Below are 14,739 nucleotides of genomic sequence, written 5' to 3'. Positions count from 1 at the left end.
CCCTTTCTTCTGCTGGGGCAGGCTGAATAGCCCTGATACTATGAAGAGAGAGAACCTGCTGTTGAGCCTCTGCCCACTGATTTGAGGGTAGGTCTGGCCAACCATGTGGGGTTGGTAAGGTGTAGAATTGGAATCTGCATCTTTGGAAAACTATATTTAAAACCCATTAGTCCTGGGTAATGAATTCCCAGTTTTTGCATGCAGGGTGATCCTTCCCCCTAAGGGGGGTGTCTTACTACTTCCAGCTTCGGAAGTGGGAGCCCCCCACTGCTTAGGCCTGTGAGTACCTTGAGACTGTAGCCTAGGAGGTCTGCTGTTCCTGGGTTTGGACGGAGAAGGCCTGGGAGAGACAGGAAAGGACCAATTCTTAGCAGGCCAATGCCTACTAAATCTGGGAGGCTGTACTTGCAGGACATCTTTAACTGTTTGCATAGATTTAGCTTGTTCCTCCATCTTTTTAAGGACTTATTCTGCTTTGTTGCCAAACAGGCAGTCTTGGTTTAAGGGAGCATCCAGTAATTTAGCTTTAACATGATCTGGCAAATTTTGCTCCTTAAGCCAAGCATGCCTTCTAAGTACAGACCCAGTGACAGCAGCCCTGAAGATGCTTCTAAAGAGTCAAAACCACATTGCAAAGTATGTTTACCAACTTGTTCAGCAGAATGCATTAAATCTTGTAATTCTTTATTTTCAGCACAGTCAGGAATCAACATAATTTTCTGTTTAAGTAGTCCCATAATATGCTGCTGATACTTTAACATATGAAACTGGCAATTTAAGACCCTAATGGCCAAAGTAGCAGAAGTGTATACCTTCTTACCCCATCTGTCCAAGACCCTGGAATCTCTATCACAGGGGGTGGGGTTTTTGGCAATAGTAGCCTTAATGCCTTTAGGTCCTTGGGAAATGGTCTCTGGGTCCACAGTAGGATTCTTGAAGAGGAACTTGTGAGAGTCAGGTACTCTGTAATACCAGTCAGGCTTCCTGGAAGCTGCAGGTAAAGTGTCTGGAGCCAGGCTAGATTCCAAGAAGGCATCATCTACAATGTCCAGGACAGAAGGAATAGCTAAAGGCCTGTGTTGAGGGAGAAGTAAGAATTCCCTAAGCCTCTTTTTGGAGTCAAAGTAATCCTGGCTTTCCCAGCGGAAATGCTCCCTAAGAGTGTGCAAGGTTTCACCAAAAGAAAAATCTTCTGGAGGGGAAGCAGAGGAAATGGAATCCTCTGCATCACAATCCACATAGGTAGATGAGGGCAAATCTAGGTAATCAGAAGAACAGAAATTTCAGAATCCTGATCAGAAGAATCAGAAGAAAAATAAATTCTAGGTCTCTTAGAGGATGAAGGCTGGCTTCCCCTAATTAAAGTAATAAGGTCTTCAGCCACTCTTATCATTTGTTTTTAGGCATATGGGCCTGACCATGTGGTTTGGACATTGATTTTCTAGGCGTGGTTCGAGTTTTAGGCCTTAAAGAAGAAGATGGCGTTGGTTTGAAATGCAAGTCAGTAGGCCTGAATACACCCTCAGAAGAGGGTGCCTGCACAGTGGTAATACATCCGCAGGTTCCATAGTTGAAAAAGCATCTTGCGGCATACTGGACTCTGAATGGGTCTCAGTAGAGGCCTGCAAATCTGAAGTAGTGGGTATCAGGGGCTGCGAAAGTGCCTCACTGAGTACCGGCAAACTGGCGACTAGCTTAATGGAAGCGTCGTTGGCAGCTTTGGACCTATGCGGTCTGTCTCTGTCTTTATCTTTACGTTTTTTCAGAATGTCGGTAGTCGGATGTCTTACGAAAGCCATTTCTGGATAGTTAAACCGAGTACCAAAATAATTTGCTGCAAAAATAAACCGACGACGAATAATACGGGGGTTGAATAAGGCACAAAACCGACAGCGAGGGATGTCGTGGTCTGGGCCTAAGCAAGGAATGCAGTACGAATGAAAATCTTTATGCAGTATTTGCTTTCCACAGGTAATACAATTGTTAACTTTTACTGACATCGGTTAAGAGCAAGAAAAAGGATCCCCAACGAGGTACTTAGCTTTTTTGAAGACTTTGGTTCCGAAACTCGAAAATGAAATTTTCAGGAGTCTACCGACTGGCACTTGCGAACTGCTTCTGCTTTGGGCACCGCACAACAAAAACTGGTGTAATGGCATCAGCTGCATGTTTTATACCCCTAACAACCTGACATCATGTAAGAAGAGACAGCATCCGATACAGGAATCCAAGACTTTGATATTCAGGCTGGCTGAGGCTACCTGCAGGCAGATAACCCAAATGTAATGACTGCAACAGTGAAACACGAAGAACATCTGGAAATTCAGCAAATGATAGGGACTGGAAGACAAATCTGAAGGCAAATGGGATGAAACTAATTAAAGACAAGACAGTCATCATGGCAGAAAATTAGGAATATCGGAAGGAGCTGAAAACTGAGAAGGGAAAATAATGGAACAGGTTTACAGTTTCGAGTATCTGGGAGATGTGATTGAGGAGAAGAGAAATCTAAATGAGGAGGTCAAAGCTAGTATCAGAGGGGCTGCAACCAACTGGCGTAGAGTGTCAGGTCGAGTGTATGATAGAAGAATGCCAAAGAAGCTGAAAAGTAAGCTGTGAAATCAGTACTTCTGTATGGTACAGAAAACTGGGCAGTGAAGACAGAACAGTTTTGGAAGCCAGAGGTGATGGACATGAAGTGCATGAAAAGGGTGGTGGGATGTACAATGTGGGACAGATGTAGATATGATGAAATCACAGCAGAAACCAAAGTAGATACAGCTGCAGAGTACGTCAGAGAGAACATATTTTGGTGGTTGAGGCACACGTACAGAAAACCAAACAAGATCTGGTGAAGAAGATGTGAGAGAGACAGGAAGTCAAGCAAAGAGCTGGGTGGACTGTGTGATAGAAGACCTGTGACATTCAGGCATGACTGTCAAAGTAGGTAGGAGAGTGGCACTGAATTGAGAGATGTGGCAACAGTTGACGCAACATCCCAGCCTCATGAAGAATGTGGGAAAAGGGGGGTGGGGCTGATAATGCTTGAGCTGTCTTTGCAACACTCATCAGGGTACCTAACACCTCTAGCATGTTTATTCAATTTCTGGTAGACAGTATGAAGTTAGACGGAACTGTGACTTACTATATCAAGTTTGGACAATACTATATTTTACATTGTGTGTGCATGCCAGATAAGAATACATTTTGTGTTATTTGTGCTTGCACCAAGTGTATTTTACCAGTATGCTGTGTATGGCAATGTGCTCACTTGACTGTGTGTGTAAGGATTCTTACTGGTGTGTAACTCCATCCTGTTTGCTTGCACGATGACAGGATGACTGCTGGCCATTCATTTTGGAGTGGTCAGAAAAAGCTGTGTTTTAAATTGAAACAAGTCCTGCACTAGACGTTTACAGGAGTAGTCAGGCACTTAATAGATACTTTGTGTGCCCCAACTTGTTAATATTTGTTTATCTTGTGCGTTCGCATTGTGATTTCCAACCAGTGGGGGTGGTGGTGCTAAGAACAAACTGTCAGCTATCATCTGCCTCTGTAAGAGTCCTAGGACACTGTACATCAGAAAGAATGAGAGAAATAATAGGGAAGAGAAGGTCTGAAGGGTGTGGACGGAAACAGTACCTACAGTTTCTTGTACGCCATCATTCTCAGGTTGATGCAAATTCCAATATATATATTTTTTTACATTATTGTAGATCTCACTGGCAAAATAAAGATGTTACAACCTGGGACAGCATGTCAAAACACATTAAATAACTTCATGGCTCTTACAAGTAATTTTATATGTAACTTTATTAAGCACCCTGGTTCCCTGCAGGTTGGACTGCTGTGATGTCCTGTAGATGGGGTTTCCCAATTTGAAGGTTGACCATCTCGTAGCTGGAGCAGAACTCCGCAGCTTAGCCATTCACAGATGTATTGTGATACCATCATATGTTGATTTTGAATAGTCTGCAATTGCTGTCACTTCTGTCATTGCTTCATTTTTAAGGCTCGTTGTCCTATTTATCTTGTCCTATACAACTCTATACAATGCTGGGTCCCCCTATATAAGGGAGATAATGGACTGGAGGTGATCTGCTTGTGCGTTGTGGTCTTCTACCTTGGGACTGATGGAGCATCTAACTGCACAGCTAAGCTCTTCGGGTGAACATTCCCTCACTTCTCAGAGGCTACACCTTTGGAAACCCTCAACAGTGTGGTTGAAGCAGTCTGCAATGCTCACCAGTTAAAAAAAAACACACTTAAAATAGGGCAGTTTAGCATACCTATTTATTTATTATATCTTAGCTTATCTTTATCGTACATATTTGTTAACTGGGTATGTCCTCTGGACACAGGTGTCCCTTACGACACTGGAGCACTGTCTGGTTAAATAACTTGCTCAGAGTTGGAGAGCAGGAAAGTGAAGGTGGGAGGAATCAAACCCTTCATCCTGACCTACAGGAAGCAGCTCATTAGCAGCTCACAGCCTTAATCTTCTGTGCTAACTGCCAGACTTTAGAGGCATAATAGCCTTCCAGCACCTTATATATGTGAATTTCATTTGTTTTATCATTTCTATCTGCTGTCTATGTATATATTTATGTCTTCTGTTCCAGTTTTAGCTGTTATGTACCTAAATAAACCTGAATTTGAATCTAAAAAACTAAAAATTAGCAGTAATTAAGGCAGTGTGCATTACTCAAACAGCTGCTAAATTCCTTGACGCAGACTGCTGTACATCAGAGACAGCAATAACAGATAATGCTCAGAAACAGCTTGCATAATATACTGACTATATATAATTCACAGTGTCACTTATTAAGAAGCATTAATCACTGAATACCTAAAATGCTACAGATGGAGGGACTGTTAAAGTGTATTTAGTTAGTTTTAAACTCACATCTTTATATTTGCTAGACCATTACCATCTGACGATGGTACCAGTTTTGGAAATCAAGTCTCTGCATGGAGACATAACAGAGGAAATGATTTAGTGACAGAAATTATCTTGCTTATCCTGGAGGGAGTACAGCAACCTGCAGGGAACTGAACTGCTTAACAACAGTAGGACATTTTAAGAACTGGTTCGTACAGAAAAACATGTTTCATGTCAACTGCACCTGCAGCATTACACAAACGCTATCAGGGAGATGAAACATTTAAGAACAGCCCTTCACTGTGCACAGACCATAGAAGATACCACTCCCCTGACCACTACTTATAAGCTATGAAAATAGTATTGTATGTGGGTGGTGGGCATGCAGAGACCAGCAAATAAAAGTCCTCTAAGGAAGGAATGAAAAGACATTGACTAAAAAAATATTTATTCATTATACATTTTCAAAGGAAACCTGACACGTCTTGCTGATTCAACAGTTCCATCTGTTATAGCATTTCAGAGCTTTTGTGCTCTGAAACTGCATCACAGGGGACTATATTAAAGATAGGATACAACCCATCCTCTACAAAGCTCACTGTTCATTAGTCACTATGGGGATAACCCGAGTGAACATGTTTCTTAGCCCGCCTCCTCATCAAAGGTTGATAGTAAGCCCACAGGTGTATGCTGTCTAGCACAGGCAATTATGCAAGCTTATTTACGGAAGCAGTTCAACTTATGATTAATCTTCCTAGATTAAAATGACAAACATCCACTGCTCTACAAATGGCAGCTACAGCATCAGGACAGCTACACCTAAGCAACCACCTTCTGTACAAATTAGCATGAGCTTCTAGTAAGTCTTTTCTTGAACTGGAAGACAACACATTCTAACGTGAACGTGTGTGTTTTTGTAAAGTAACAGCGCAATCACCGTGAACTATATAAAGGAGAATACATACTGAAAGGGAATGTGAGGTTGTTTTTCTCAAGTTCCAGGCTGTCTACATCAAATCCATCTGTCAATTCCATAAATGGCGGGGAACAGATTCTTTCATCTGCAAAACAAAAATCTCAAATTAAGGGAGGGTACTACTGTATACAACAATAATTTTTTTAACTAAAATCAGTGACCCAGTTTTTGCAGTCTCTTAAAATGTGACCACTATAATTATTAAAAAAAATGTTTCTAGAGTATTAAACTCAGAAGAAATAGAACATAGAAAGCTTTGCAGCACTGTGTTATACAGAACTAGAGTTCCTGTATCATTATTACGCTGTGCCTGGATACGTCATTCCTTTCAGAAATTTGCATCACAACTGTGATCATCTACCTACTAACTTCTTCTTACAATGTGATCATAAGTGAAAAATATATATAAAATTAAGAATAACAAGTCTGTATATGAAACTTCTGTTACCAGTAGTTACTGAACTGTAGTAAAAAGACTGAATTAACAAATGTATTTATTTGCTGTTTGTTAACTAAACAAGTGACACAGAATGCTGATGCCATGGGTGTCTTTACCAATGACTGCACAACACGGGGCTGAAAAGTTCACCCCTGTTTACTTCTTGTTGTGGTAAAAGGTGGATTTTTGTGAGAATAAGTATTACGCAAGTGTATGCAAATTATTTACAATTAGTAAATGACAACAAAAGAAATGATAAGACATAAACCCAATCTTAGGTGCAAAGAAAATACTCCTAGAGGTTAAACATGTAAGAGACAAACACTGTTATCCACAGAAATAAATTTTTATTAAGTACAGAAAGACATTATCAGGTGCCCTATTTTAATGCACTATCTTTCTTATATAATTAGGCAGACCAAATGCTTCTTTTTAGCTGTAATTTATACAACCTCTGTTGCATAAAACAGACATCCAGCAGTAAGATTAAAAAAATGAAATAAATGGCATACTTGCGTCAAACCTAATAACCACACACACACACACACACACACACACACACACACATACATACATATACAACCTTTTGAAGGGTTGGTGGCTATAATCCCCTCAAGATGTAGAATTAATAAATCAACATGTTATGTTCAAGTTAATTACAAGATAGTGTAATGCAGAATGATGAAACACCACTAAAACCCAGATTACCCAGGATGAATTGGTGAGACCCGAGAGTTGGAAGAGCTGACCAGGGAGGGTTAGGAATGATGGGGAATTACCCACTTCATCTTTCACTAGGTGGGAAGGTCAGAGCATGTGTTCTACAGATGACCATTTCAGTTATGCTCACTGGTGGAGGCTGCAGGCCAGATGGGCAGGGCTAACTGAGAGCTTACGTCACCCACAAATGAGCGACAGTTCCTGCAAACGTACAGTGCAGAAATACAAGTGTCTTAAGAGTAACACACTTTTACCGCTATCTGGATGAGAGCCACGCTTCAGACTTGTGGCAATGGGTTTGATGGTTGGTACAGGGAAGCAAAACAACAGAAACAAGGACAGGAAATATGTCATTTGGCTCTTTTAACAGATGGTTACGTATTTTCTGTAAACATATTCACCTACTTGGGTTACTCAGTTGGTCACATGACAAAATATCATGCATTTCTTCCAATTTATTCCTTTACTTATCTGGCTGTGTAAATAGTGCCGTGGTGGTACAGCGGTAGCATTGTTGACTCACAGCAAGAGGTTCTCTTGTTCGATTCTCAACTGGAGCGCCTTCTGTGTGGAATCTGCATGTCCTCCCCATGGTTGAGTGGCCTCCGAAAGACATGCGTGAATGGGCGTGCCTTCGCTGAAGGTTGGGCGTCGGGCTGGCAACTCGGCACCATAAAAATCTACTGCCAATCATTAGCGGACTGGAGTTCTACTGTGGCGACCCCTAAAAAACCGAAAAGACAAACAAAGACAAACTTACCTGGTTGTGTAAATAGTAGCTCTAGGTGATTTGGTCACATTGACTAATGGTGATGTGACACCCTAACCACATGTAAAAAAAAAAAAAAGGGGGTTGATAATGATGACAACTTATGTGACATATATTTGATTTTTTAAAAAAACTACAAGAAAGAACCAGCAAGTTCACTGTGTAATACCTACAAATCCCCTGTAGTGAAGCCCCATGAGATACATGCAAATGATGCCTTGAGGTCATACCAGTGCTTCAGCTAGTATTTAGAAGCCATGTAGCTGAAGCACTGGTATGTCCTTAAAGGGTTACTTCATATATCCCATGGGCCACCACTACAGGGGATTTAAAGTATTATACAGTGAAGACTCTAGCCTTGTTGATTCTTTATTGTAGTTTTTCTTTAAGAAATTGTTTGTCCATGTAACCTTTCTAGTCTTTGGTTTAGACAGATTTTTATCTTTATGTCATGACAGACTTACCATTTATCAGTAAGACATTAAGTGTATGCTGATATATAGCTATCAGCATTCCACAACAGTAGAAGGGCGCCTTTATGAACTCTATATAAATATATTCATATTTCTGTTAATCTATGTGCAGAGGTACAACTGTTTTTCAATAACATATAGTGCAACTACTAGTGAATGTCTTGCTTACAGACATCCACCTACCATCAACACCAGTTTACTAATGTATAATGATTCTGTATTTCACGTGTTACACATTTCTCAGGCATTATTCTATTTCATGAATTACATACATATATATGGTTTCATCCTCACTTTGGACCCAAGACATTGGGGGGGGGTTGTTATAGCAACAAATATCCAGTTAACTGTGTAGATACTTAAAAAACAGTTCAGGTTGTAAACACCACCAACAAAATTTTCCTCACCCTGCCATATGTATGCTGCTCATTAAAATCTAAAGTAATCAAGTTAACAGGCCATGTAGATATTGTATGTAGTTTAGTAGTTAAACCTAGAAGAGTTGTATATTACTGAGTGAGGCCAAGTATAAAAGATATAGTTGTACTGTGACATAATGATTTTTTTTGTATATCAATAGACTACTCGACTTTGCCATTTTGAACAGCTGCAAAAATTATGTTCTTGTTTGGTCTTAACAAAAAAGTTTTTTTTTCAAAAATAAAATAAAATAAAAAATACAGTACAAATGTACATTATGTACACAAAAATTGACGCAATGACACCCACAGAGACATTCCAACCCACCTAAAACAATTCCTAAACTCAAATCTAAAATTAGCTGATTTAAAAAAATGGTTAAACAAAATGAAACACAGACCTCATTTTTCATTCTCTACAGTGAAAAAAAAAATAAAAACACATATGAATGAATGAATGAATAAATAAATAAGCAAGCAACATTCATAACTACTCACAAAAAACAGAGATGTTGATACCTCTCAACAAAATTCTATACCTAATGCAACTTAAGAAAGTCAAGTATAATTTAAAACAAAAAAGTAACACAAATATATAAACTGAACACAAAACATGTATGCACACAACTTCCAAAACAATAGCTTCCACTTAAATCAACCCTTAGAAATGAAAATTCATTCTTATCAGAATGAAGAAGAGGTTAATATAAAACACTAAAAGACCTGTGTCCGTGGCAGAGAGACACTGTCAGCCCATTTACAATCATTGATAGTAGTTTGCCACATACATGAGGATGTGTGGGTGGGTTGGTGGGCGGAGTATGACAAAAATAGAAAAATCTCACGTAACTTCTAATGGCTGCCTGAGTAATGTCCCCTCCCGATTGACCCTCGCACTGATGAAATAAAACAAATCAGCCAATTGGATGTGAGAGGGAAGGATTACCTGCAGGCAACTGAGTAATGTGAGGCAAAAAATATTAGGAAAAAAAAAGAGATACATAAAACATTGACCTTTGCTAACTAATTGGAAAACAGCCCAGCCTACAAAACAGACCACATTCCAAATGTCAAATCTTACTAAAAATACATGTGATAAAAACATCTCAGAAAGTGTAATACTAGCAAATTCTAATATAACCTCACTAAAATACCTTAAATAAACTGTTATTTCAAAACAACCCAGTTAAAACTTACCTTGAAAGTATACTACAAATACATTCATATAATGCTCCAGTCATATAAAGCTAAGCAAATTAAACCTTCAAAGTCAACGGGAATCTCTAATTTACCAAAAAAATTTTAAAATTAAATATGACAGGTTTTAGTTTTGTTGAAACATGAATTAGCTTACACTGCTGTATTGGAGAACTAGGATTGTGATGACTGGCTCATTCTAAAAAGACACAGTACAAGTTAATTTCAAGTATCACACACAAGACCATCTACATATACAGATATGTATATACAGGTATATGTATATATGGGATCACTACAAAACACTGAAATTCCACAATCCCGAGACTCTGAATCCCAAGGACCAGAATCTCGAGATGGCGGAGTCTCGAAACTTAAAAAGAAAAAAAAGTAAAACATTCAACAAACTATTCTGACATGTATGCTGCACCCCCCACACCCCCTGCAACTTAAATATATCAACTCCGAGATCGCACTACAGTGAAGTGAATGGCAAAGTTCCCATTCCACACGGTACAGCAATCCCCATCCACTATGTTCGAGATTCCGCAATTTCGAGATTCTGGTCCATGGGATTCAGAATTTCAGGATTGTGGAATTTTGGTATTCCGTAGTGATCCCGTATACATATATATATATATATATATATATATATATATATCTTTATACCCTCACACATGGTACTCTTTGTAGATGTACAGTCTTGACATGTTATCAGAAAATATCTGCACTCAAAGCAGGTAAAATTTTTTCAAATCCATCATATTTACATTACTTGCTAAAAATTTAAGTAATAGCTGAGACACTTGATATTTAAAGACCAAGGCAAAAAGAAAAAAACTGCAATAAGCCACGTCCGGGTCTAGTAGAAACATTTACAATTTTAATAAAACAAGTAGGCAAAGCTTTCGGGTTTTCCCTTCCTCAGTGAATTTTTCTACTGTTCGTGTAGTTTCTGTTGTTGTACACTTGCTATTTAGTGATTTACTCAAGCTATACTCTTTTTGACCTAAACGACTTTAGAATGTCAGGCATGTCAGTCAAGAGCTGCTTCTTTAAGCTCTTACAAATTCATATTCCTTACTTTAGTAGTGGTGTCTGTCTACTTTAGCTTCTGTCACCCTGCTTCTGCTGTAGCCTTTAATCATTCTCAGAACTCGTGTCTTCTCTAGTGAATGCAGTCTTTGAATTATGTACTAGAAACTTTTCTGTGTGGAAGATTTTCAGTACGTATATCTCTAGTTAATCACTGTATATTAATCAGATCAGACAAAAGTAGTAGAAGTAGCAAACTTAAACTCATCTTATGTCAAAAAAAATAATAAAAAATATATAATTGTACAGAATTACTACGTATTTTAAGTACACAGACAAGCGATCCAAGTAAAACAAAAATAGAGTAATAGTTTCCTCACAATATATATATATATATATATATATATATATATATATATATATATATACACACACACACTTTTTATCAGGCAATGGAGTGGTTTATTGTGCTGTAAAACAAAGTGTTATTGGTGCACATGTTAAATTCACATCCCTTCCCCCATCAGTGTGACATTCGAGCTGGTCCTGCCCTACTTAGTAGCTGTCACAATAATATAACCCTTACGTACTTTAAATAAAATTTATTATGATTTCCAGCCATGTAGTATATTGTCTTGGATAAAATCACAGACTTAATGTTTGTGTCTTTCGGCTTTTCCCGGTTAGGGGTCGCCACAGCGGAACTCCGGTCCGCTAATGATTGGCAGTAGATTTTTACGTGCTGGCTTGCCGGGCCTAATGCACAACCTTCAACGAAGGAACGCCCATTCACACATGTCGCCACACAGAAGATGCTCTAACTGAGAATTGAACGGGCAACGTCTAACTGTGAGGCGACAACGCTACCGCAGCACCAGAACCGCAGAAAATCACAGACTTAATATTATCTACTTAATAATCTGGTTAAATAAGAGGTACCACATCATTATAAATATAAATTTTATTTATAATAAATTTTATCAATTTTATTAAAAGTACATAAAGGTTAAATATGCACACATATAGATATACATGCATACATATATGAGACAGACTGACAACATACTGTACTATCAAATTGGTATTGGTTATATTTAGGTAATAGGATTGTTGTGGTCATGGAGATTTGGGGGTTGCAGCCCTTGCATGCAGGTCATACAAACACTGGAGAAAGTGGGGATTCCCAGTCAATCAGAATATTTCTGAAGTGCTTTTGATATAATGACAAAAAACAAATAAACAAAGATTTTATAAGTGGTAGTTGTGTGTTTAAGTAAACAAATGTTTTGTGTACTTCATGCCTTAGAAACAAGAGTTTATACTGTACATGCTTTTGTGTCTTGATGCTGTTTCACTTCACATCGAGGCAACACCATGTTTTATATAACTTTCTGTGCTTTATTCCTCCCTGCACAGAATAATTTCTGTAGCAATCTGAATTCTGCTACTGTACACAAACCTCAGCTACAGCTTATCAGCACAGCTATCCATCTCCTGACTTGTGTTTTTTGCTGATTCATTATACAAACATCCATAAAAAGTGATCCCCGATTTGCCTTTCGTGGCAAGGACGTGACACCATAGAACAGGCTGTCTTACCACTTGCTCAACAGAAGTCTTACTGTAGGTAGGAAAAGAATGCTGTGCTGTCAGGAGGGGGAAGTGCACAGGAATGCGCCGCTGACCCCTATTTTCGCATTCTCCTCCATCCTAGAAAGTACATAATACAAGCTGTGCATGTACTCACCATTCATCCTTAAAACAATACAGCACAACAACCTCCTAATTAGTGCTAGAGATTAATGTTACTGTAGGTTACTTCCCAACACCCCATCCCGAAAAAAAAAAAACAGCTGCTAAAAGGCTCAGTCCATTCCCAAAGTAGTCAGTCCTCTGAGCTCATGAATGAACTACAGTCACCGGCCTCAGTCTTGACTTTATGGCAGTGGGCCAGTGAGACACTACTTTTGTTACAGTTGTAATGTATTAATAGTGTGTGCACAGGGGAAACTATTTTTGGTCATATTTTCTTTACAAATACAACTGTATCAAAACTGAGTACCGAAATTATATTTTTGTACTTCTTAATGTATCCTCTGTCTTTCCAGCTGATACAATACTGCTGTGATAAAAATGCTTAAATTATGCAGACTGCACTGGAAGCATGCCTCAAAGTATGATGGCTGTTTTCAATGATAAATTAATTTTTTATTAAATAATTTTACAATACATAACAGTCCTTGGGGCACCTAAAGGAAACATTTTTGAACTATAAACACTGGAGATGTACACGTCATAATACTGGGAAGGCTGTACTGACACATCACGGCAAACCACACGACCTGCACAAAAAGAACTAAAGCTTAAAGAATGTCTACAGGAATCATAAGGGGTCTATGAACGATGAACTGAGTGATTCCAAAATGACCTATTAGACAGTGTGGTCACAGTGTACTACATGCAGACCCCTCAGTTCCCACCCCAGGACATACTGCACCGTGCCACCAGTGTGTAAGGCATAAACCATCATGTGGGAAGACCTAAAACTTATGGAAAAGGTCCATCTTCAGAAACCATAAGGACTTGTGCCACAAGCATTAGGATTACTCAGCAGATAATCTCCCAGGTTGCCAAACCCTTCCCCTTTTCCATTATACACTTCTCAGCCCTCCCCTGTCTAGTTCTGTTATGAGCAAGAAAGTTGGGGAAAACAGCAAAAGAAAAAGGCAGCTGAAGCAGAATGCAGAGGAGATGGGACAAGAGGCATAGGCCAGACAGAGGGTATGTCACCAAAGATGGTAAGTGCTCAGTTTAAAGAATGTTTAACTGCACCAGTACATCCCTCGTTGTGTTAGAAATGTATGTGATGTAGCTCTAAACATTAAACAAAAATTAAAAATTTACATTTCCCGCTTTACTAGGTGAGTAAACGGTTAGGTCCTGCTGCTATAAAATACAAAAACAATGGTCTTTTCATTCAGAATCTTCCTGGATGATTATATAGGTACAGAAAGCATTTCATCCCAATGTGCATTTATGCTCTAACTTAAAAATATACAGCCATTATGTCTGTACTACAAGAGGACCACAAAATATATGCAATATCGTCTGAAACCTGCACATGATTGTCCACTGTTGAAAAGGACTACATTTCATTTAAATTTACTGTTCATTTAAAACCTGCTTAATTAAGGGGACCTTCACAGAATCCATAGCAACCATACAATAAGCACAAATTTGTGTTTAAAATTATAGCGGAAGCTTGTTAGCTTTAAGTATTTGTTATGATTCAACATACTTTGAAGATGATATTAATGACATACTTTACAGAAAGCTCTCTCTCCCCAGGAAAACTGCTAACAATGTATTATAAGAGTTTATCTGCGTAAGCAGAGACATAAGGGACAGGTTTAAATGCAGAATTATTTTCAGACGCAGTAGATGTTTAAGCTAACAAAATGAACACCTGTAAGCTGATGAGATGCACTGAAATGTGTGCAGCTTTGGCTACATTATAGACTAAGGATTTTATTTATTTTATATGTTTTTATTTACATTTTGTTTACTGGGGTAGAACACTAATAACTGCATGAACTACTGCAGGCTCAGTCTGCATTACATGCAAAACAACAGCAGAAAGGGTAAAGTAAAAACAATCAAAGGTAATCAAAAGCAATAAAACAATGCACATGAAAATAATGCATATTTACAAACGACAAAATCATAAGTTATAATGAAGAATTGAAGTAGCAAAGATGTTAAGAGGAATAGCATGTAGAAGGACCTTTAATAGATTAGGTGACATGTCCTATATTCTTGCATTTGCATT

General features: G+C 38.6%; 1 protein-coding gene across 2 annotated transcripts in view; it reads right to left on the bottom strand.

Moving 5' to 3' along the window:
* ITPK1 (inositol-tetrakisphosphate 1-kinase) overlaps positions 1 to 14,739 on the bottom strand; it is a 1,534,199-nt gene that overhangs the window by 363,929 nt on the left and 1,155,531 nt on the right. For both annotated transcript variants that reach the window (XM_044074569.1, XM_044074570.1), the window contains exon 5: positions 5,848 to 5,943. In XM_044074569.1, the coding sequence (XP_043930504.1) occupies positions 5,848 to 5,943 (96 nt within the window). The remainder of the gene's footprint in view (positions 1 to 5,847; positions 5,944 to 14,739) is intronic.

The sequence above is a fragment of the Protopterus annectens genome, chromosome 6.part0 (assembly GCF_019279795.1).
Source record: "Protopterus annectens isolate FY-2018-M chromosome 6.part0, PAN1.0, whole genome shotgun sequence".
Classification (NCBI taxonomy): Eukaryota; Metazoa; Chordata; order Ceratodontiformes; family Protopteridae; genus Protopterus; species Protopterus annectens.
The sequence above is the reverse complement of the archived record's forward strand: the minus strand, read 5'-3'. Positions and strand labels throughout refer to the sequence as shown.